The following is a 23,102-nucleotide window of genomic DNA, read 5'->3' on the forward strand; positions in this document are numbered from 1 at the left end:
CATGAGGAAAAGCGTATTATTATGGCTGTAACCAGCGGGTGAAATAAACAAATTATTAAAAACTGTACCTGTGGGGAACAAGATATGAGAATTTCCATTTTAAAATGTGCATTTTAATTACAGCCTTTTAAAAAATAAAAGTTAAAACAGATAATATGGGAGAATAGCAGAAAACTCTAGAGATAGTTGAAATACCCTGATTAATAAAAACCAAGAATCTGAAATTTGTATCTTCATTGATTGTATTAAGATGAGAACTCCATATTTTTGGTAACACTTATAAAACACAAGTTTTATAAACTTGTCTTTTTCTAATAACTTATTTAGAAAATAATTTTGCATAGATATCTGAAAAGTAAAACTTGTTAGCTAATGCTATCATTAGTAAATAGGGATATTGATTATTTGATGTTTCCAAAATAATTTTCTGAACATGGTAACAGTTTTATTAAGTATTAGCTGAGTGAATACTGATTGAATTAATTTAATCAAGACATATTTGTGTATTTTTATTGAAATAATCTGCACAGTTGATTTTATTTGAATTTTATTCAGCATAAAATACTACAGTAAAATTGAAGTGTTATTAGGTTAAAAGTAAATATACCATCACGTTATTATCATGAAGGCTCTGGATCTAAAACCTAGTGTATTCCAGAAAAAGCAAAAGGCTAAATATGGATTTGATCAGTGTTCTTAATTAGTACTAGTATCCAAGTAGACTAGATCAAAGCACATTATAGCCCTCATAGTCTCCTCCCACAAACCACACACACAGATGCTAATTTCACCACAAAATTTGGAGGAAGGGCAGTCTAGAGTGGACATGAATCTCCAGAGCAGGGAGGACGAGAGTAGGAGAAAACAGGAAAGATACTGTTTGCAAACGATACCCACAGTGCAATGATGGGTCACTTGCCACAGCCCAACATTAAGGCAGGAGATGCAGTCTCTGGATGGTAGAATCGCATAGGCCTTCTACCAGTAAAGGGATGAGAGCAAGGATAGGCCAGTTCTGGCTGGGCTTGAAACTTCTAAAACATTGAGGGGCCCTCTTTAAGAAAAAAAGAATATACAATGGTGAATAAAAAACTGCTGGGTCCTTCTAATGGACTTAAGCTTCAGTTAAATCCTCCTCTGGGTAGGGAAATCTCAAGAACTGCCCTTTCAGACTGAAATAATAATTTTGATTTTTTTACTTCCTCATCCACAATTAAATCATCTCTTCATGACGTATAAATTACGTGCAGTTATTTACCAATTATTCTGAACTGGAAGTTCATCATCTATGTAATTGTATAAGTAGTAGTCCTGTTTAGTCTCTAAGTTTGGTGCACAGATAAGATTACATAAATGCAAAAGTTAGTATCTCTTGGAAACAACAGAATATTAGTTATTTTACTTTACTATATAGGCAATGACATTCAAAATGCTCTCTTCATCTGTTACAGAATTCACTACATACTGACATATGATAAATTTATGGATATAATCCTAATAAGAGGTTATATGTTTCTTGAGAAGTCAGATGCCCTGTCCTGATGCTGTGGTTTGCATTGATATCTTGTTTAATAATCACAACTTAAAAAGTTATTTCTACTATGTAAAGGAAATAAAATGAAGCACGTAGAAATAACTTGTCAGAGGACATGCACGTTGGTAGTGGTAGAGCTTGAGTGTGATTAATGCCACCTGACTGCAAAGTCTCTGCTCATCCTTTTCCAGTCCTGACCGTATCGTGTATGTTGGTTTACCAGGGTACCACACATAGAGTGGACAGTGAATAAGTAACTGTCCCAGATATTTAACATTTATAACTTATTGTACTTCTAGATAAAGAAAATACTTATCATGGAAACTGTTTCAAATACAGGTTAACCCTTTCTCTTGTGGCCAATTTCTTGAGAAAGAGATTTTTCTCTTTTGGTATTTTGAGTCTAGTCACCCTGAGGCAGGAGACAGATGGGCCCCCAGGGCAAACGGTTTGAGTTCGTTCCTTGTGGACGGATACTCCAGCCGGGAGTAACAGGACAATTGAGAGAGGAGTCTGGGCCCTGCCCAGATAGACAATAAGAGTCCACATATTCCTCATTCTTGAAGTCAGGAGACCTCCCCGACTACACATGCAGATGGAGTCACCCGTGTCTTCCCATGGCCCCACTCTACCCCTTAGACACATCTACCATGATGCCTGTAGTACTTCTGTGCATTTATTTCTTAAACATTTATCTTTTTTTAAGTGGTCTGTAACAGCGGTCCCCAACCCTTTTGGCATCAGGGACCGGTTCCGTGAAAGACAATTTTCCCATGGACAGGGGCCGGGTGGGGTGCAGGAATGGTTCAGGCGGCAATGCGCGTGATGGGGAGCGCCAGATGAAGCTCTGCTCTCTTGCCCACCGCTCACCTCCTGCTGTGCTGCCAATACCAGTCCGAGGCCCAAGGGTTGGGGACCCCTGGTCTATAAGACTTACACCAAGGGCCATGTGAACCACTGTCACTCTATGTCCTCATACAGCGACTTAGTAAATGCTGCATTAGATAACTATTAATAACATGGCCTAAGAAATTGATTAGATACATAGAAAAGGGTCCAGGTTGAATTCGGGGGGAGTGGGAGGGTCTGAGACCAGGAGATGGAATGAAGGTGAGTGAATGGGACACAGACAGAAGTTGGAACTTATCCAATGACCATCCCCACCCCCCATAAACTACAAAGGCATATAAAATATATATATATATTTTTTCTTTTCTATAAATACATTTGGAAGGTGGCTCCCAAGCCACTCTAACCCATTAAGCCCTGTCCTTATTAATCTTTTCTAAATAAAAAGGATGTTGCTGATGCCCAGTAATGTGGTGGGTAAACAGCTGTCTGGACTAGCCATTATCAGTCTAGTTCAAAATAAAGGCTCTTCCTGGGGCCAGAAAGCAGGACTTTTAGAGGGCCCCAGTGGGCAGGAGGCAGGTCGCCAAGAATCAAACAAGGCAAAACAGACATGTGCAGTAGTCATAATCATGCTAGTAAGAACTAAGTGCCTCAGCGAGGCATGTACAGGAATTGGAGGGGGAAGGAGAGGCCTTCAAAACTTTTATGTCTGAGCACTCACTCCTGGTTTGAGAAACACAATAAAATGTCTGCCTGGGTAGTCATTATCAGGTAGATAGGACGCTGGGCTGGGCTAGGAGGTGGAAGGGGCCTCCCTGCCCCTCAAGAGTTCCTGACCAGTGAGGAGTCCTCCATGCTCTCTGAGGGGGTGGGGGATCCAAAGATCTTGGCAAGAAGCCCTCTGTTGGAGCGGGCCTGGTCCTGAGCGTTGGCCAGGCGAGCCCGTTCACGTCCTCCTGGCCGAGCTGCCTTCCGGGCCCTCAGCTCCTGTTCAGTAGGACGCTGGGCAAAGGCCCAGGAGACGTTCGGGCGGGTAGAGTCCCCATCAGCGGCAAGGAAACGCTGTCCGCGCTCCACGCTTCGAAGATAGAAGTCAGTCTCACGCTTTGCCTGGGCAACCTCAGCCCTCAGGCGCTGCCTGCGTACCTGGCGCTCAAAAGCAAGATGCTCGCTGAGGTGGGACCAGGTAAAACGGTGCAGGTACTGCGGAAGGGAAAACAAGAAAAGATCTGAGGAGGGCAGATCTGGGATGGAGAGGAGATGGGGGGCGGGGCCAACAAGAGGTGACAGGGGTGTGCCGGCTGGGGCTGGGTAGACGGAAGGCTGAGCGGTGCGGCAGACAAGCCGATCCCCTCACCCTGAGGTTCCACAGGTCATAACGGAAGGGGCTGCGCCTGCGGGAGCCCATGGGCGTGTTGTGAAGACTGGCCGCCACACGCTTGGCTACTCGCTTGTCCCGGAACTCCACCCAGCCCTCGGTGTAGTCCTTGCTGTACTTGGACCGCTTTTTTCCTCCCGCAGCGGAGGCTGCCGCTGCCTTCTTCTTGCGCCTCACGAACCCGTCTGCGAAGCAAAGAACAGTGGTCAACGAGGCCAATACAGCACCCGCTCAACTGCACCTCCCATTCGCCGAATTCTCCAAACCTTCCCTCAGGCCAGAGTCCCACCTCAACGTCTTTGCCCGGAAGCGGATAACTGCGAAGTCCACCCTTTTCCCCTTGTCTAACTCAATCCTTTCCTCAAATGTTAACTCCTTTATCAGGTCTGCCCTAAACGCTCTCTTTAAAACCCGCACAGGCCCCCAACCCCAATTCCAATTAGTGTCTGTCTGTATGCGAGCTGGGGACGGCCGATCATAAACCTTCTCTTGACCTGGGCCGCGATGACAAAGAGATACGTTCAGTTTTGTGGGAAAACCACTGAGATTTAAATTCAGGCTGTACCCATTTAACAAACTGGTAAATTCGGCTCAGGAAAGATGGGCGGGCGGAGCCGAAGTTAAAATCCAAAAATTAGCTATCCGAGAACTAAGGCTCAGCGAGGTATATACTGCGCTATCCACATCCCATCGCCGCCTCCTAAAAGACATGCGCGCTACCGATTTACCAAAGAAGCCGGACGCGGGTCCCCGGCTCCGTCAGCGCCTCGGACCAGGGCAAGCTGAGGCAACAGGACCTGCATTGCGTGCTCACTGCCAGCGAGCATCACCCTCCTACCCTCACCGCCAAGGCCTGAGCACTTACCTTCCGGCTGGAAAAAAACGCGCCCGACCTCGCCGTAGGCGCTGAGAAGGTTCCGTACGTGCAAAGGCCTAAAGCGGGGCGGTATGTGGCCCAGGTAGACAATACCTGGTACTACCCGTTTCTTGCTGCCGCCAGCCGCCCCTTCGGATTCCTCCTGTTCCTCCTCTGCCTCTGATTTCTGATCACTCCCTTCCAGAGGTTCCAGCTCAGCGCCTCCCTTCTCGGATTCCTCTGCCTCCATGCTTGCGGGTAGGTAAAGCAGGGCAGCCGTAAAGCGCCGCGCCTCTGACGCACACCTTGTGCGACTGCCTGTGTCGAGGGGGCGGGGTCGGTCCGGGTGACGACAAAGGAAAGGACAAGATTGGGCGGTGCCCGCAAGTCTAGGCCTAGAGGAGAGAGCGGAAGTGGGTCCCGGGTCCGCCGGGAGATTCAAAGCGTGAGAGAACTTGAGCTGTTGAGGCAGAACCGGAGAGGTAGAGCTCCAAGTGTAACTTACCCTATGGCACTCCTCGGTGAGATGCAAAAGGACGGGATGAAGCAGGCTCTTCCGGAAATTTTGGAGAACTATTTTGGGAGTGAGGGGAGGTTTCTTTGTATTCTGCAGGTCAAAATAGCATTTTACCCAAGGGACTCGGGTGAGACTCAAGGTTGGGGGATGGCTCAACTTTTAAAGGTTACTTAAATTTCAATTTTTAAATTAAGTTTGAAATTTTAATTATTTTTCAAAATTTAACTTAGAGATTTGAATATTTTAAATCTAAGTTTTGAAAATGTAATTTAACTTTGCAAACATAAGTGTTGGAAATTTAGTTGAGATTTAATTTTTGAAAATTTCATCTGTAACCTTTTCATTTAGTTAAAAAAATTTTAGTTTAAAATATTAATTTAAAATTTGATTTTGTGAATAAAATGTCTAAAAAATTTTAATGTTTGACAATTATTTCTTTTAAAAACTTATTTGGCGCCTGTTTTACATTTGTGTTGATGCATGGATTCGTATTTATACTTATGTTACAAATACCTATTGTCAAATGTATACGTGGCCCTGCTTTAGGCGACTGCCTGTACCGCGAGCTTTATTCTCTCCAGGACTTGTTTTCACAGTGTTGGGGTCCAGGGTAGGCCACCCAAAAATATGCCTCAATGGCGTACTCGTTATTTTGAATTAAAGGTACCGAAGAAATGGTCACCACAAGAGGACACTCTGACTCACCTTCTGTCTCGCTGAAGCAACCTTTGTTGACAGGCTCTTGGGCGTACCTGAGGATCGCTTGTGTGTTTATACACTCATTCCTGCAAGATCTGAGCACAAATGACTGTTCACTGTTCAATTTTTCTATCGTGTTCAGGCCTGCAGTGTCAATGACAACCTTTCAAAAACGGACTCCTTCGAGCCGGATTCGAACCAGCGACCTAAGGATAACCAACGATCGAACACCTACAGTCCTCCGCTCTACCAACTGAGCTATCGAAGGGCCTTTGAGGGAAAGGTCTTAGAATACTTTAAATAATCTTTACCTCAATCTTGTAGTTTTGTTTTGACTATAAGTTTATTTCAAAAGTAGAAGCAAACATGAAGGGTGCTAGAAATATTCTAAAACTGATATGGGTAGTGATTATAGGAGTATACTAAAAAATTAATGCCCTTGAACAATAAAGAGTTGTGCTTTAATTCATTATCTTGCGCTCTTCGATACATGACAGGACCATCACCCTTGACACTCCTGCTGTCTCATCAGCTTAGCGCCTCCTCTCTCAATCAGAAATGAGCCATAAATGAAAGGGTTTTCCTAAATAGGTTGAAGAGGGAACTATTATCTTGAAGCGGAGTTACTGTCCAGTTTATTCTTTTGGACCGGAAGGAGTTCACTCACTTTATGTGTATGTTTGATTTGTTTCGGCCTACAATTTTCAAAATTCTTATCCTTCGAGCCGGATTCGAACCAGCGACCTGAGGATATCTAAGTGTTGTATCTACAGTCCCCCGCTCTACCAGCTGAGCTATCGAAGGACCACTTATAGCTATTATTTTAGAATCCCAATCCTAATGTCTATCCAGATGGTTTCCGCTTTGATAATATTCATATTCACTTTTGAAAGTATAATCAAATTTAAGCAGTTTTAAGGCACTGAACGGGTTCTATGTCATGATCTGAGTAGTTGGTTTCCTGGGTTTAATAAACATGCAAAATCCATTGAGTTGTACATTTAAGACGTTAGGATATTGTTCTGTGTATATCTCAAAACAAAAACCCTACCGGTATCGCATGCCCTCCTCCCTAAGTATTATATACCTAGGGTGAATTCCCTGGATTACGCCCTATTTCCTGCTGTCCCCTCTAATTACTTTCTCCTTTTTCTCTCAAAAGTGTCTAGGTTGGCTCGATAAATGATATAATTACGTAAACACAGACATTTGGGTTGAAGAGGATCCCAAAGTTGTGAGCAGAGCAATATCCAGTGCATTTTGGTATCATTGTGATTCTCCTTTCTGAAAATCTAATGGGAAATCGTGTGTATTCATAGCTCTAATGATGAAATGTGTGGAGTGTGTGTGTGAGTTTTCTTACTTGGACAAATAATTTGGGTGGTTCATATTATATTGCATAATTATTGTGGAGCAATTAAAATGAAACAAAAACCCCTAAAAAATTTAAATGCAAATATATTCTTTTTTCAAAGAAAATCATCAAACATCGAGGTTCAACAGAGATTGCCTTACACTTGTGCCTAAAGCAGAAATAGACACAAATGGAGAATACACTAAATTATCTGGAGAGAAAAGGCTTTCTTTGGAAATATGCTTAAGGAAAAGATTAAGTGTATTTCTCTATAAAATATCTGTGCTTATTTCTACAAATTTATACAAAACTATTATTTCTACAAAATGATATTATTAAAAAGAATTCCAAAAATTTTTTTTCAAATGGCAATTGCCAATGCATTCTATTAGGGGTACTGAGAGGACGTAGTCCATATTGAACTCAGTAATTAAATCCCTTTCCATGACAAACCAAGAAAATATCATTTAGCAACTTTCAGTGTTCCTGACCTAATAGAGAATTAGCAGCGGGAGAAGAGAGACTGTAGGACGTGGAGTTTCTCTTTCATTGTCAAGTGTCCTCCTATCTGTGCCTTGAATACAAGGTGGAAAATAGCAGAGATGCCAACAAGTGTAAAATTTCAGCATGGTGCTGGATTCAGTTGCTGCTACAGAATTGTCGTCTCTTGGGATGCAGAAGTCTTCCTGGGATGATACTTAGAGGAACAGGAAGCTCTCCGAAAGGAAACAGAAAAGACAAGTCCACCTTTCCTCTTCCTCCTCCAACCTTGCATTCTCCCTCTAGCTTCCGTTTTGGCAAAGCCTAATATGGAGCCATGTAGTAAGTCAGCAGTGTGGTTTACCTCCTTTATCACAAGGCAGATTAAAGAAGGATGAGTGTCTTAGTCTGCCCTGGCTGATGTGACAAAATACCACAGACTAGGTGGCTTAAATAACAGAAATTTATTTTCTCACAGTTCTGGAGGCTGGGATGTCCAAGATCAAGATGACAGCCTTTTAATTCCCAGTGAGAGCTCTCTTCCTGACTTGAGAGAACTCTCTGGTGTTTCCCATTATGAGAATAGTAATCCTATGGGATCAGGACCCCACCCTAAGGACTGCATTAACCTTAATTACTTTCCAATTTTGAATACAGTCACATTTGGATTTTGGAAGAACACAGTGCAGTCCAGAACAGTGAGCTTAAAGTTGAGTCAGTAGTTTAACAACTGGGAAAACTTCCATGTGAATTTTAAGATATTATTTTTGATCTTCATTTTACCTCTGTGCAAGCTAAGCTGTTGAAATTTTAATACCTAATCCAATGTATTGGAAACTAGAACTCCCAGCTCATGGTTGAAAGCCCCCAGTTGCTCCCAGTTCACAGTCAGTCATCCCAAAGCTTAATCCATGGATCTGAGCTATGGAATTAGTCCACTTTCTTTCACTCCAGTTCCACACTTGCACCCCTAATAGAATCATGGAAAATAAATGGAGAAAAAAAATGAGTGGAGGCCAAATTGACTTCTGTAACTGGGTAAATTCTGTCCAAGGAGAAGTGAGGAGAGAATACCCAGATGGTGGAGCGAATCAAGGCAAGGCTGACCTTGAGCCAAGTTTTGAGATGAATGGTGGGTTTCTACACACCCACTTAGAACATCTGAGTTTTGAACTCTTTTGTCTCAAATGGAGGGGGTGCAGGAAGGTGGAGGATTTCTTCCCACAGAAAGTTATTCACTTTTTTTGTCAGCCCTGACCGCAATGAAAAAGAAAAGAGAAGAGCAAGCATTAAGGGCATTAAAAGGGTCCTGGAAAGGCCTGTGCAGCGTGCCTGCACAGCATAGGGACATAGAGTCACTTTCTTAAGTAAAATGTTTCATCTCCATTTCATCACTTTTTCCCAATTTCATTGAGACTAGAAAATAACATTAAACCAAAAAGAAAAAATGTTTCTAATGATGGAATTTCAGACAAAGAACCAGTTGACGGGAAGGGTCTTCACGTGGCTTTCCTGCAAGTGATGGGTCTCCGGCAATGCTCAAGAGTTCTCCTCTGAAGAACTAGCTCTGTGAAGTACCGAGCACCTAAGCACAGTACCTGGTACCTAGTACTCCACAGGCCCAGAAGAAAAAGAGGCAACTACTACTTTCGGTTTTTTGCAAGGAATCCAGATCTAAGCATGCAGCCATGATTATATTCACTTCTATTAGTGTTTACCTTAGAAAAATAACTTGTACACCCTTGATCGAAATCGGGACTACGAAGCCAGAATGAAGGGAGAAAATAACTGGGACGCACACCCCCTCGTGACCTTGTGTCCACCGACGGTGATTTTTATCTATAAAAAAAGCCATACAGAAAGCAGATTAGGGGACATTTGTAGGAACTCTGCAGAATCGGTTTCTGGTACTAGCAGAATCAATTGGTGGAAAATTTAGGAGTGCGGGGATTGGCAGGAACTATTGGGATGGCCAAAAGCCTAGTCTCATTGCCTGAGAAACTTGATTTGCCCTCCTGGATGTACCTACAATTTCCTTCCGGTCCCCGGAGATATGATTCCAGTGTTAAACTCTTGCCCAATTTCGAAGACAGGTGTTTCTATGGATTCCACGCCCTGGTCCACCTGCACCCTGCAGTCTTCTCTCAACAGGATCCAGTACCGTAGAACAGATTATAGGTGGCGCCCCAGGGGCTGTTTGATAACCCGTACTTTGTCCTATTGTCTAACGCCAACTAGATACCAAGGTGGCCACGCGTTCTGAATTACATTCGGATATTAAAGTATGGGAGGCAGGAGAGCGTAATGGGGAGGGGAATTAGCTCAAGTGGTAGAGCGCTCGCTTAGCATGCGAGAGGTAGCGGGATCGATGCCCGCATTCTCCAGCTTTATGTTCCGCCTACTCTTTGGCCTTTATTTCCATGCTTCTGTAAATAAACACCTCGCTACAACGTTACCACGTAAGGGCCCAACTCCTAATTGATGGCCTCTCCCTTCTCTCCAGTGACAGGATAGGGAAGGTTGGATTCTTTGAGATTTCTCTCGCCTTTCGAAGATTTGAATATTGGTCTCTGCCAGGTGGATTTACAAGTCTACACTTAAATTATTTATGCATTAATATTACATTTTTATTCTCAGAATCTATTTCCCACATGTATGACCTATTGAGGGCCACCTCAAGTTCTTACAACTGGAACAAATAATTTCTATTTCTTAATGAAATTTTGAAGAGCCAAAAATATGTAGGTATGTTTGAGGTTTGGTTTTTTTACATTCACTCGTCCTCTTTTGGAGTCATCTGGCTGTTTCTACGGGGGTGGTGGGGCCACTACTGCCAATTGATACTGGAATATTGCAGAATATGGCCCAATTATGGGAGGGAAATTGCGGTGGAGAACTTGTTTGGGTTGGAATCTATGGTGCGTTGATGAGACGCTCAGTCCAGGACTATCTAATAAAATTTGCAACCAAGGCCCATGTTATCTTTGAAAACTGGACAATTTTTCTTGTTTACTCTTTTGCCCTCGAGTCGCTTTCAAAGAGCAAGGGAGCTACCAGTTTAGACCAAAGTGGGTAGAAAATTCTATCAATTTTCCCCTTGTCTATTATTTTTAATTCTAAAATTTTTCTCTTCTGCAGTGGTTCTCAAACCTTGCAACACATTAAAATCACCTGGGAGCTTTTAAAACTACCAATGCCTGGGTCCCACCTTCAAAGTGCCGCAACTAAAGGCGCTTTGTAAAATAGTCCCAGGTGATACTGACATCCACCCACTTTTCTGCGCCAGGGTTGAGAATCACTTTTACATAATTAAACGGAGAAGTGGGAGTAGTGCCCCAGGGTCTGTGGGCGACTGCCAGTAGTTGAGCGTCCACCTGGGAAAAAAACAAACAAAACCTTCGGAGAGACTCAGGACTCTAATACCACGAGAGGGCGCCCGTGCCCAACCAGTTACTAACCTTTGGTCAGCTATGTTCCTAGCAGGCCGCCCCTCCCCTAGTCTTGGGATGCCGGGTAGGGTGGCGGAGACTTGTCACTGGATCCTTTGCTTAGGGGGCCCACCTCTGATCCGCCTGGTTGGGGCTCGGGACTTTTTTGCGGCACGGGCCCTTTATGAACTATGAGCCTGAAGTTTGATCGCGTATTAGTAATTATTACGGAGAATAATAATTAAACAAATTAGATTCGTTGCACACTGAGATTACTCTTAAAAAGATGCACAGCAAGGATATATATAGCTGAGATAAACCTTTTTAAGGGTGAGGGTGAAAAAAGCAGACGCAAAACGTGAACTCCTTCGAGCCGGATTCGAACCAGCGACCTAAGGATGCCCGGTTAGAAATACACTCAACTACAGTCCTCCGCTCTACCAACTGAGCTATCGAAGGAAGCACAGTAACTGTCTTCCCCGCAGAGCATGCCATCTCTGCATGAGGTTGGAGAGCCATTGGTGCTTATTGTTTTACTCACCAGTGCGGTTGATTAGGTCTGCTCTAGTGGCCTCCACGTTTTTTTTGTAACCCAGCACTCCTTCACAGGACCGCTGCCCTGGACCAAGGAGAAAACGCTAGCACCCACTGGTTTGCAAGAAGAAAATAAAATAATGAGGTATGAGGAACTGACAAAAATTTAGCAATGAGTGTCTTTTACTATGATAAATGAATTTAAATAACCAATCTTAGAATTTGAAGTACTTTAATCTGCAATTTTAACAGATAATTAACAGAAGGAGGAGGAGGAAGAAAACAAGCACAGGGTTAAACTCTTCAAAACCATACTAAGACGTTCTTAATTGACATTAACTCCCTGTAGATAAACCGGACGAACACACTAATTCTAAACTCAGAAAAAACCTGTCGATGGGAAGCTAAAATATTTTTAAAATTATCTTAACAAGGTAGAAAGTAATGTCATTCAAACACTAATTTTACAAAGTGTGAGTCTAGTCTAATTTTCTGTGACAGTCTGAAGCTCAGAATGGCTATTACTCTCATGTAAGTGAAATCCACATGAGGTGGCAACAGATATCAGGAATCTTTGTTCTTCACGTTCCACTAAAAATCATTACATTGTCATACAGTGGAGCCATACACATAGGACAAACGATGCCCCTTGTGAAAGTGGAACATTGAGACCAGTGTTCACTCCTCTATGGCTCAAGATTTTTTTTTTTCTGAATTGGAATTAAAAGCAAGTTGCTAATCACTTAATTTAGCCATTTAGCTCAAGTCTTCATGAAACATCTGTTTTGAGGGGGCTAGTCTGAATAAATTAAATATAAAATTTTATCTCCTCTCCAACCCCAATTGACTGAATAAGTTATCCTATTTTATAAATGTATTTAGTACTATCCATTTTGTAAAAATACGCTTTTACAAAAAGGATCCATTCCTTCCTTCCTTTTCTCCCACTCCACATTATAGAAGATTCAGACAGAGAAAGCTAGACAGGCCTTTAAGGAGCCTTGAGAAAAGAACAAGCAGATTTGAGGGATTCTGAGGAGTGTCTGTGTGTATGTAAATAACTTGAATTCTCATAGGTCAAGAATCACGTCTGGTTCTTCCATATATATCTAGCCTTCTTTTCCATATATTTACACAATAAAATATAACTGAAAATATAAGAAGCAGGAAAGTTTTGGTGTTCCTTTCTTTTTCGCCTTCCTCAGTATTCTTAGAGGCAGGTGGGAGATGAATTTCGAATCCCACCACAATAGGGAAGAACAAATATGACTCTATACTGGATATGTTTCTTTTTCTTTAACCTTTGCATTCTATTAGTTTTGCTATAAATTAATCACTAGAGGGACGTTGCCTAAGGCTTAAAGTATACATAATGGCCCGTCTCAAGGAACCCTGCCTCCCATGCCTGAGGGGTTAAGCTAAAAATACCTTTGCTTAGCTCCCAGGGAAACATCCTGACCTAGCCTCCCTGTGAATGGCTGCAGGAAAGAAGAAATTAACATATCCCCTCCCGAGTCTAGCCAGAACCAGGAAATATTTGCAACAACTTATCGCCTTTTTTACTTTATCTCCTCACCTCCCCCTCTTTTTTCCATAAAAGGAACTAGCATCCAAAGCCAGGCAAGATGGTTCTTGAGGACGTTTGTCTTCTATCTTCTCGGTCCGCCGCCCTTGCCCCAGTACTGCAACAGGGAAGAGCAAAATCTGACTGCAATGTTGGATCTGTTTCTTTTACTTTGACCTGTGCTTTCCATTGCTTTTGTTCGGTCTATAGCTGCAGGCATACATAATGGCCTGCCTCCGGGAACCCTGCCCCTCTGCCTGAATGTTAAATTAAAGTGCCTTTGTTCAGCCCACAGGGAAACACCCTGACCCTGCCCACCTGTGAATGGCTGCAGAAAAGCAGAAATTAACGCATCCCCCTCCCCGAGGATGGCCAAAACCAGGAGGTCTTTTGTAAGACTTAAGGCCTTTTTACTTCACTTCCTCATCCCCTCCCTCTCTCTGTTCTATAAAAGAAACTAGCGTCCAGCCCCTGATAAGATGGTACTCCGGGACGCTAGATCACTAAGTTATCTGACGCCTGGCTTTCCGAATAAAGTCACTATTCCGTGCCCCCAAAACTTGTCTCTCAATTTATTGACCTGTCATGCGGCAAGCAGTGTGAACTTGAACTAGGTAACTATACACAACAGTAACCTTTAATATTCACAAACATGCAATGAGCACTGACTATTCCAGGTACCATGCTAAGTGCTGGGAACACACAGAGGCAAATAAGATAAACTCTGTCCCCAAAAGGTGTCAAATTGAAAAGCTCAAACAGTAAGTTTGAGTCAATCATGGAGGTAAAGATTTTCAGCTTTGAAGGCTCTGACTCAAAACGCTTGGTAGTTAAGTTAGTGGGACCTCTCTTGTTGGTAGTTTAGACCATATATATAATAAAAGTGTATTCTGCTGATGTAAACATTTATCTTTTAGAAAAAGTCCTAGGACTCTGAACTCTGGAATCCAGCTGATTATGAAAATATGTTCTGGCATACATATATTTTCCTCTTTATTTCATGTTCAAAAAATAATACTGGCTTGTTTCTGGAATGCCTGAGATATTGTCACCTTGGGCTGCTGGCTCAGATAATACTCTTGTGTAGAATACTTCCTTTTCCCTTTACCTATGACCCCAGCTTTCCAAGTCTGCTCTGGAACAGGATTAAGGCCCTGACTTCTGTCTCTTGTTTACTCTTCTCAACTACCAAGACTTCCTGAAGCACACCTGACTATACAATTTGCTGTTGATAACCTTCTCTGAACAGACCTGTGTATTCACAAAATTGTAGATGTGTCTGCCTTTGCTTTTCTTCCAGAGACTGTCCTCCCAAGTTCAGACCTAACTGTAGGCTAACATGTTCTTGTAGGCAGCCTCCAAATTACTGACCTCTGGCTTTTCTTTCATATCTGGCTCAGGCCAGTATCAGTCAAGCTCTAGTTAGGAATAGAGAGTCTGTGGACTCTGCTTTCAGATTATCTGTCCTAAGGAAAAGCCACTATGTTTTTTTTTAGTTAATTTGATAAGATTTATTAAACAATGTTATCTATATAAAAGATTAAGTATCCTAAAGGCAATGCAACTAAGTTATTCTTTCAACAAATATGTGAGAGGTTACTGTGTGTCAAATTCCTGAATTCCAAAATGTCATAGTGTGATTTGCTTTTTTTGTCCCCCCTACTGTAGACTGAATATTGTCCCCCACCAAACTTATATGTTGAAACCTTAACACCCACCCTCCAGTGTGGCAGTATTTGGAATAAGGAAGTAATTAAGGTTGGATTGGTGTTCTTAAAAGAAGAGACATCTGGAAGCTCACTCCCTCTTTCTTCCACTGAGGATGTGGCAGGAATGCAGCCCTCTATAAGCCAAGAAGAAAGCTCTCACCAGAAACTGAATCAGTTAGTGCCTTAATCATGGATTCTTCAGCCTCTAGAACTGCAAGAAAATTAAAATTTTTCAGTTTAAGCCACCCAGTCTGTGGTATTTTGTTCTGGTAGCCCAAGCAGACTAAGACACTAGCCCCCAACCTGTGCCCTTTTTAACCACCTTTAATCAAGGACTCCTTTGCAGTTGAAGTGTTATGTCTAAGGAGTTAGGTTAGCTTGTGCTCACGACCAAGCTCAGGATGGCCTTGGCCTTGGAGATGTTGGCACAGGCCTTGAGTTCAGAAATGCAATTTTGAAGTATGTCAACTCAATTTTAACAATATAGCCAAAGGGCCATAAGAATGGGAAAAAGCAGTCTGTTCCAAGCAACTCAAAAAATGTTTATAAACAAGAAATCCATTAAGTTAATTGACAACAGGACATGTGGCTTATTAACACCAGCAATACTTGTTCCTCTGTCTAGGACATCCCTTTATAGTTTTCATCATACCAGGAAACCGAAACATTAAGTTGATGCTGCTGGGTGATCAAGAGTTCAGGCTTTACAATAAGACTTAGGGCTTAATACCCACAACATGGAGTCTGTAAATCTTCAATGATTGTTCTCTCTAGTAAGTAGAATGTTCATATGAGTCAAATACAGGGCCTCTGTTCCCTTGATTTTACTGGATAAACGCTGGTAATTTCTTAACTCCGTTTCTGTCACCATCACCTATTTTTTAAAACAGTCACTCCGAGCACCTTCATTTCCTAATGCTAAACAGTTAAAATACAACTGAGAATTTAATTTTCACTTGAGTCAGTTACATTCACCCAGTAAGTAAATGATAGCCTTCTTGAAGGCACGGCCCATGTTATATGCATGTTTTCATGTTAAGTATCCAACAGGGAAAAGGCGCTTAATAAAAATACGTTCATCAATTAATTTGAAAGATGTCTTGAGACCTGGAGAACAGTCAAGGCTCAGTGAACTCTTCCAGGAAAGTTGTTTCTCGTCCATCCATTTTAAGTTGACTCATGATTCTCGGTTTCATCGTGTATATACTGACAATACTTCCAAACTGTAGGGAGTCTACCTAGTTTAAAACATGTGATTCCATGTGCCCAACCACAGGTGCTATTCATCTAAATAGGTAAAATACGGAATAGTTTTAAAACGGAATATAACATCACATGGAGCAAGGGATATATTAACAATATTCAGGTTCCTGAGTAAAGAAAAAAGGAAGGTTTGGATGGGGGAGGATGGAGAGTGGTAAATTGTCCTGTCTCCAGCATGCTCAGAAGTGGGCATTCTTTCAATACAATATTGATAGTACTGGGGCTCTTGGTCTCAATGGGTGTAGACAGCATTACCAGGTTTTCAAAGCGACATAAATATTTTTAACATCTAACTCGTTTTACTCTGATTATACACTAGGCAACCTTTCGTATGAGTTTTGCCTTCCCAAATTTGAGGGCCAATAAAAACACACTGGGCCACTTAGTTTTTTTTTCTTAGTATAAATTTATAAAGCTGGTGTTCTGATTTTAAGTTATTCTTGACTATCCTTCACACTCCCATTCAAGAGAGAATGGCAGAAATGCAATTTGGACTATAAAAACCAGGCTTAAGTCTTTAGATTTTATTTTGCAGGCAGTTGCAACCTGTTGTGGGTTGGTTGGTTCTTTTACTTGCCGAAGGAAGGGAAGAAAGGTTGGAAACAGCACTATCTAAAAGGAGGTCCATTGTGCTGTTTAGGTGTAGTTGATCAGGAGCTGAAAGGGTGTATGAGGTAGTGGTAATAGAAAATCTGTCTCCCGTTATTACATAATGACACTTGCTTGGGCCAGAAAGTTGTCACCATTCTCAAAACTCTCCATGGACATTGCTGCTTCTGAGCCTCTGCTCATCAAACTGTTTCCTTTGTTTGGATCGTCTCCACCTTCATACTACGTTTTCCAACATTCCTGCAACCTAAACCCTTTTCGGTGGGGATAGTGCTTCAGAATCATCCCAGGAGCCTAAATGCCCTACCAGAGACCATGTTATCTCTAGTTACCCAAACAAAAGCGCTAATAAGCCAGAGAAGTGCGTTGCCGCCAGGGGGCGATGAGGCTTAACGCTGCTGGAGTCATAGAGCTGGCCGAATAGTTCAACAGAGCCAGTAAACCACAGCTGGTCGCCGGGATTCCGCAATTCAATACTTTCTAAAATTTCTCGTTTGACAACGGTGAGGCACTTTGTTTTGGAGATTAGGGGAAGGTGCAGAAATGTAGCTGAGAGCAAAAGGTACAAAGATTATTCGCCCAACGTGGGGCTCGAACCCACGACCCTGAGATTAAGAGTCTCATGCTCTACCGACTGAGCTAGCCGGGCACTTCGCACGCGAGCTTCCTTCAGTAAATTAAGAGACTATAAAATTCTTCCTGGACTGACAGGGATTAATAGGATTCTAGATTTTTTTTACTGTTTTTGTTATATAAGATGACGTGAAACGCAAAGAATGTAAGCATTGTCTGAAATTATTGGCATGCATTCCATTCGCTTTCACGACATCTTCCCTCTTCGCCTCATTCTCACCAACATGTCTTGATAGACCACAAAATCCTTCCGGAATCCAAGAGTCGGAATCTCTGAACGCTCTAAGGGTGAGCCCAGCTCTGGCATTCCCAGAGCTCCAGGCCTGGTTGCCAATGTGGCTCCAAGCTCAGTCCCAAAGGTCAGGTCCTCGAACCAAAACACTGCACTGGGCCTTCTCCGTAACCCACTGAGACATTCCTCTCCTGTTTCTATCACCAGTCAACTCTGGCCCCTCTTGCCACGCTGTGTAAATGTAGTCCTAAAGGAATTCCCTGCGGTTTTCTCCCTCCTTTTCAGGCCGCTTGTTCTTGTTCATTTGTTGTCCTTCTCCACAATCAGGGCTTGCACACACAAAAAAGGGAGGCGGGAAGGGGTGTTGCAATTGCGTTTTAATATAAAATATTTGACAACCACTGGAATATAGGATCCAGTGATTTTTGTGTATTTTGTTTACCACAGACTGCAAAAGCTCATTGATTATAATAGATGCTAAACAAATATCTGTTTAAAGAGTGTACCAACAGTACGCTCCGGGAAAAGAGAAAAAGTGCCCCTTCTCAATAATGAAGCAGAGCCCCTATTCCTGAATGATGGAAGAATACGCAACAAGGAAAGCCGAAATAACTTGTACAAAGGTTTCCAGCATCCCAACTCTATAGGTCAATATTTGATTTTTCCATTTGAACCCATTTCTTTGATGTGATGAATGAATGATGGGTGACATTGAATTGAGATATGACCATCGTCTTCCTATACTATTTTTTTAATTTTAAAAATATAATGTTTATTACCTGGATTTTTTAAAATTAACTTTTACTGGAGTATAGTTGCTTTACAATGTTGTTTCCTATACACTTCATATGACCACAACCGTGGAGTCGAACTTCTAGAATAACCAGAAACCTTGGCCTTTGCAAGAGTCAATTTAGAGCTGATGCAAAACTGAGTAAGAGCCAAAGCTGAAAAGTACTTGTCTCTCTTAACTAGAAGAGTTATCTAGTTACTTATTTGATGTACCAATTTCTTTTGAGTGAGTTAATAAAGCATTCAATAGCGGGTGTAGGCCGCAAAACCTGGGCTCGTCCGGGATTTGAACCCGGGACCTCTCGCACCCTAAGCGAGAATCATACCCCTAGACCAACGAGCCACCTGCAAGAACAATTTTTCTAGATAGATTAAATATTTACTTCTCCTAAATATTTACTCCGTTTTTCTTTCCTACTTGGATATATAACATTTTTTTCCGTCTCTGTTTCTCTTTGTTTCTGTCTCCCTGCTACCCTCCCTTCCTAGTTTTAAAACCAGATCGACTTGGCTCAGAAGTTCCCTGGATTTCCCCGCAACTGAATCCTTCGAAGATTGGTCTGTATAAAGCCTTATTTCTCAGAGATCGCTGATCCACCCTTTGTAAGAAACAACGGTGGCGTTTATTTAAAATAAAGAAACCTGTAGTCTTCCTCAAATCTACTGAGTCAAAGTCCCTGGGGGTGAGGCCCAATAAGCTGCATTTCTGACAAGCTCCCTAACTCCTCTTGGCTTGATCTCAGTATTTTCCACGGAAAATAGTGAAAATTCACTCAACGGGATATAAAGTTCTGAGGTCGTGAATGAATAAAGAAAATTCGTTGTACAAGGATCAAGGGGATACATAATTAGTGTTCAGAAAGTCGGTTTTGGTGGGAAATGAGACTGATTCAAGAGGCGTAACATCGAGAAGTGGACGAAAGAGGGTCTGCTTGTGTCGGTCAACGTGGACCAACTGGTTGGTGACAGACGGCAAAGTAGATTCTGGAAAAGGGCTTAGTCCTTTCTTACCTAAAAAAATAAAAGTAACAAGAAAACACTTTCCCCAATATGGGAGTCCTCCCTTCATGTGAGGGATGATCTAACCGAATAGAAATCCTCAACTGAGCAATCGGATATCATGAACACTGTCTTCTCACACTTGCCCCGCATCTCAGTATGTTTTCAGACTATTTCGAGGGCAGTGTTTGGCCACTAAACAAACTGGTGACAGTTTTTCCTTCTAATGAACTTAATAACTCCTAAGGTGTCTTGCTGCTTTTCAGCAGCAAGACAAAATTCTGAGCAATCTGTCTTGCTCAAAGACGTGTGCTCTGGACTCCCTAGGATGGTTTGGACTTGTGGCAAAATGTCTTTTGTGGAGATACCACAGGTTGTCTCGTAGGACAGTCGTTGGGCAGTTTGGCTGGAAAGTAATCAAAACTATTTCACGGTTAAATCACAGTGGTGGTTAAAAGGTGATTCTGGCCCGTACGGGGATCGAACCCGCGACCTTGGCGTTATTAGCACCACGCTCTAACCAACTGAGCTAACCGGCCACGCATTATCCCACTTCTTTGGAAGCCTTTACAAGAAACTTTTCTCGTTCTTGATGTTTTGATAATAGGAACAGTATTGTGTATCTGAGCTGCTGGATTCGCCTACACCAAACAAGGATTCGTCCGTTTCCCAACATTTGTCCTTCTTTTCAGTACCATGACTCAGCAACAATACCTCCTCCTCCCCTTTGAGTGTTTTCAGGCCAGTTACCACAGCTAGCCGTTCACTAATGGATCCTGGGCAAGTTTCCAAGTTGCTCCTCTTCGGCCATCTGTCCATTGGGTGTGCTTTTCTGCGTTTTCAATTTCATTCATTACAGATATCCTAAAAAACTTCAAAGGTATCCTGTTTTCCTCTCTACGTATACAGTTCTATACGCCGTGGCTAAAAAAGTACCGAGAAAATTAGAGAAGGATACAAAGTAAGCATTGATGTTTTTAAAGGGCAATTTCTGATTATGCAGGTAAAAGGACCTGGAGATGCCGGGGATCGAACCCGGGGCCTCATACATGCGAAGCATGCGCTCTACCACTGAGCTACATCCCCATCCTGCAGCAAAAGCGTTTGTAGCACTTCCCAATTCTTTGAATCTGAATTTTTTCCCCCCCTCTGCAACTCTAAGATTTTCTGAACGCTTAAATTAAATTCTCCTTTGCTTATTCAGCAAAATCTTGAAATGGTTAATGGGGCAACGTTCATGGGTATTTCGAGTGGAGAAAGCCTTCCAGTCATTGGACCCTTGTCAAGCACTTAACTTAGAGACGGAACGAAACCTGACGAGAAAAAAGAGAGTGGGACTCTCCTTTAAAAGCTTCTTTCCTTTTTTCTTTTTCCTTTTTTCCCCTCTCCAAAGACAGCTGAGACCCAGCACGAAATCAAATCGCTCCCTCAGTCCCTAGACCTATATTCAGGTATCCAAAGAGCGACCGAAAGGTGATTTAATTATCCCTTAAAAGCATCAGCATTGGATTGGCTTCCTTTTGAAAGTGTTTGGGCCCAAATGTAGAATATTTGACTTCTCTGGGAAGCCTAGGAACTAAAGGCCAACCTGCAGTTTTTGACTGCACTGAATTCTATATGGTACTATAGAATATATCTCTATATGCTACATAGAGGTATAGTGTTTATATACATATAGTATGTATATAAACTAGAGTGAGCGAGAAAGATACAATTTGGGGAGACATTATAATTAATGCAATATGGTTTTATCGCGGCCTTAAAGACCTTCACTGTGGCTGAATTTCTATGCCAAGCATTTTCTGAATAGCCAGCTCTTAACTGGAATCACAGGCGAAATGCCTAAAATCGTTCTTCTGAATGTATGCATAAATTGACTATAGTTGATGTGGAAGGCGTTTTTTTTTTTCTTGTGTGAGCCTGGATAGCTCAGTTGGCAGAACATCAGACTTTTAATCTGAGAGTCTAGGGTTCAAGACCCTCTTTGGGCGTTGTCGTTTTCTTTTCCTATTCCTGTATATTCATCTCTAAAGAATAGTAACAGAAAGGGAGGTAAACTCAAATCACAAGCCGATTTCCCTAAAGAAAAAAAGAGGGGACCCTGAGCATGGCATAGTTATCACAACCTAGGACCTTTTCAGAAAATAGAAGGGCCTTTTAGCCGGAAGCCACAGCACAAAACATTTCATCTAGAGCTCGAGTAAAAGTTTCATTAACAATGGTAACAAATTATCAAAGGCCAAACTCTTTCTTGAAAAGCAACCAATGTGCAGAACTGCTCACTCTTCTCTACATTGGTGTGCTCCTCTCAGAGCTCAGCTCTGGGGATGCCCAGCCCAGGTAAACTGGATAGAGGAGGTGGTGCCATACTCAGAATTCATGGCCTAGGGGCAGTGCTTTCCAAACATTTTTGGCCATGACCAGTTTGTAGTTTAGTTTACATCTGGACCCATACACACATGTGTAACAGGAACAAAAGTTGCCTGAATTACCACTTACCACATGCATTGCATTCTATTTCAGATTCCATGTTATTCTCGAAAATGCTGGGTGATACCCATGCTTAAATTCATTTTATATCTCCCTCATTGAGAAACACTGGGCTGTAGGGTGATCATAAAGATGAAACGTAACATATAGTACAGAACAATGGGTACTGTGCTTGTTGCCGAGTCCAAGCTCAGACCGCTAGCAGAATCACAGGCCAATAAATTGAGAAACGAGTTGCTGGGGCAAGGAATAGCGACATTATTCAGAAAGCCAGTAGAAGGAGAAGATGGTGGACTAGTGTCCCAAAGGACCATCTCCCTGAGTTAGAATTCAGGCTTCTTTTACACTAAAAGGGGAGGGAGCAAAGTCCTGGTTCTAGGATACGTTAATTTCTTCCTTCCTGCAGCCATTCACAGGTGGGCCTGGTCAGGAGGTTTCCTGTGAGCTAAACAAAGGTATTTTAGCTTAACGCTCATTACATGGGAGGAAGGGTTCCCAGAGATGAGCCATAATGTATAAGCTAAGCTTATAGGCAACATCCCTTTAGTGACTAACTTGTAGCCAAAGCGATAGAATACAAAGGTTAAAGTAAATTATTCTTCCCCATTACATGCTGAGTAACCTGCCTATACCACCTTTTCCTCTAAATCCAAGTTCACTCTTCTAGAGGACGCAAAGCCTCAAGTCACCTGAGCACAGGGGCACCAACACCATCTCTGCCCTGCTAGGAACTACTAAAGCAGCATAACTTGGCAGCCCTTGATTGAGACCTCGTTTGGTAACTCCCCAAAGCAGAAATTTCATCCCAATGGATCCAGCAGATAACAGACAAATAAGATTTTACTTTGCTATTAAAAATTATCAAACAAGTTATAAAACCTCTAGAAAAGAATAACAGAACACTCCTGTCATTTGCCTTGTTGGCATGGTAGGCAGCATATGAGCCTCATAATGTGAGAGCCTCGAGGCCAATCCTCAGAGAGCGTAGCATTTTGCAGCAAGAAAATACTGCAGAAGAAGTAACCCAATGTGATCATCATTATTATTGCTATTAGAGTCACACAAGAAATCTTTTCTTTCAGCGTTTGTCACCTTGTAACTTTGAGAAGGCCACACACCTGTAGATGAAAGATTTTTCTGTCTGTAAGGAAGCCCATTTGGGCTGTGACCCCACAAGTT

General features: G+C 42.3%; 1 protein-coding gene and 9 non-coding genes across 10 annotated transcripts; 2 read left to right on the plus strand and 8 right to left on the minus strand.

Annotated features, from left to right (window-relative positions):
• Positions 1-530: 530 nt before the first annotated feature.
• On the minus strand, positions 531-5,006 carry ABT1 (activator of basal transcription 1). The gene is made up of 3 exons (XM_032649297.1): positions 4,630-5,006; positions 3,744-3,949; positions 531-3,589 (listed from the first exon to the last, which is right to left on the minus strand). The coding sequence occupies exons 1-3, from the start codon at positions 4,868-4,870 to the stop codon at positions 3,209-3,211; spliced, it is 828 nt and encodes a 275-aa protein (XP_032505188.1). The 5' UTR covers positions 4,871-5,006; the 3' UTR covers positions 531-3,208.
• Positions 5,007-6,014: 1,008 nt separating this feature from the next.
• TRNAY-GUA lies at positions 6,015-6,104 on the minus strand. The gene is given in 2 exon segments: positions 6,015-6,050; positions 6,068-6,104. It is a non-coding gene; the product is annotated as a tRNA-Tyr (tRNA).
• Positions 6,105-6,552: 448 nt separating this feature from the next.
• Positions 6,553-6,640, minus strand: TRNAY-GUA. The gene is given in 2 exon segments: positions 6,553-6,588; positions 6,604-6,640. It is a non-coding gene; the product is annotated as a tRNA-Tyr (tRNA).
• A 3,341-nt stretch (positions 6,641-9,981) lies between these two features.
• TRNAA-AGC lies at positions 9,982-10,054 on the plus strand. Its single transcript has one exon. It is a non-coding gene; the product is annotated as a tRNA-Ala (tRNA).
• A 1,408-nt stretch (positions 10,055-11,462) lies between these two features.
• Positions 11,463-11,557, minus strand: TRNAY-GUA. Its single transcript has 2 exons — positions 11,521-11,557; positions 11,463-11,498 (listed from the first exon to the last, which is right to left on the minus strand). It is a non-coding gene; the product is annotated as a tRNA-Tyr (tRNA).
• A 5,796-nt stretch (positions 11,558-17,353) lies between these two features.
• On the minus strand, positions 17,354-17,426 carry TRNAK-CUU. Its single transcript has one exon. It is a non-coding gene; the product is annotated as a tRNA-Lys (tRNA).
• Positions 17,427-18,705: 1,279 nt separating this feature from the next.
• On the minus strand, positions 18,706-18,777 carry TRNAP-AGG. The gene has a single exon. It is a non-coding gene; the product is annotated as a tRNA-Pro (tRNA).
• Positions 18,778-19,898: 1,121 nt separating this feature from the next.
• On the minus strand, positions 19,899-19,972 carry TRNAI-AAU. Its single transcript has one exon. It is a non-coding gene; the product is annotated as a tRNA-Ile (tRNA).
• Positions 19,973-20,447: 475 nt separating this feature from the next.
• Positions 20,448-20,519, minus strand: TRNAA-CGC. Its single transcript has one exon. It is a non-coding gene; the product is annotated as a tRNA-Ala (tRNA).
• Positions 20,520-21,351: 832 nt separating this feature from the next.
• On the plus strand, positions 21,352-21,424 carry TRNAK-UUU. Its single transcript has one exon. It is a non-coding gene; the product is annotated as a tRNA-Lys (tRNA).
• The last annotated feature ends 1,678 nt before the right edge of the window (positions 21,425-23,102 follow it).

The sequence above is a fragment of the Phocoena sinus genome, chromosome 11, assembly GCF_008692025.1.
Source record: "Phocoena sinus isolate mPhoSin1 chromosome 11, mPhoSin1.pri, whole genome shotgun sequence".
NCBI lineage: Eukaryota > Metazoa > Chordata > Mammalia > Artiodactyla > Phocoenidae > Phocoena > Phocoena sinus.

Bases quoted from the DNA above. Each gene is read 5' to 3' on its own strand.
- ABT1 (XM_032649297.1), bottom strand. From the start codon at position 4,870: ATGGAGGCAGAGGAATCCGAGAAGGGAGGCGCTGAGCTGGAACCTCTG. The intron at 3,950-4,629 runs GTAAGTGCTCAG...TTTGCTTCGCAG, and splicing joins CGTTTTTTTCCAGCCGGAAG to ACGGGTTCGTGAGGCGCAAG. The intron at 3,590-3,743 runs GTGAGGGGATCG...TCCCTTCCGCAG, and splicing joins ATGACCTGTGGAACCTCAGG to TACCTGCACCGTTTTACCTG.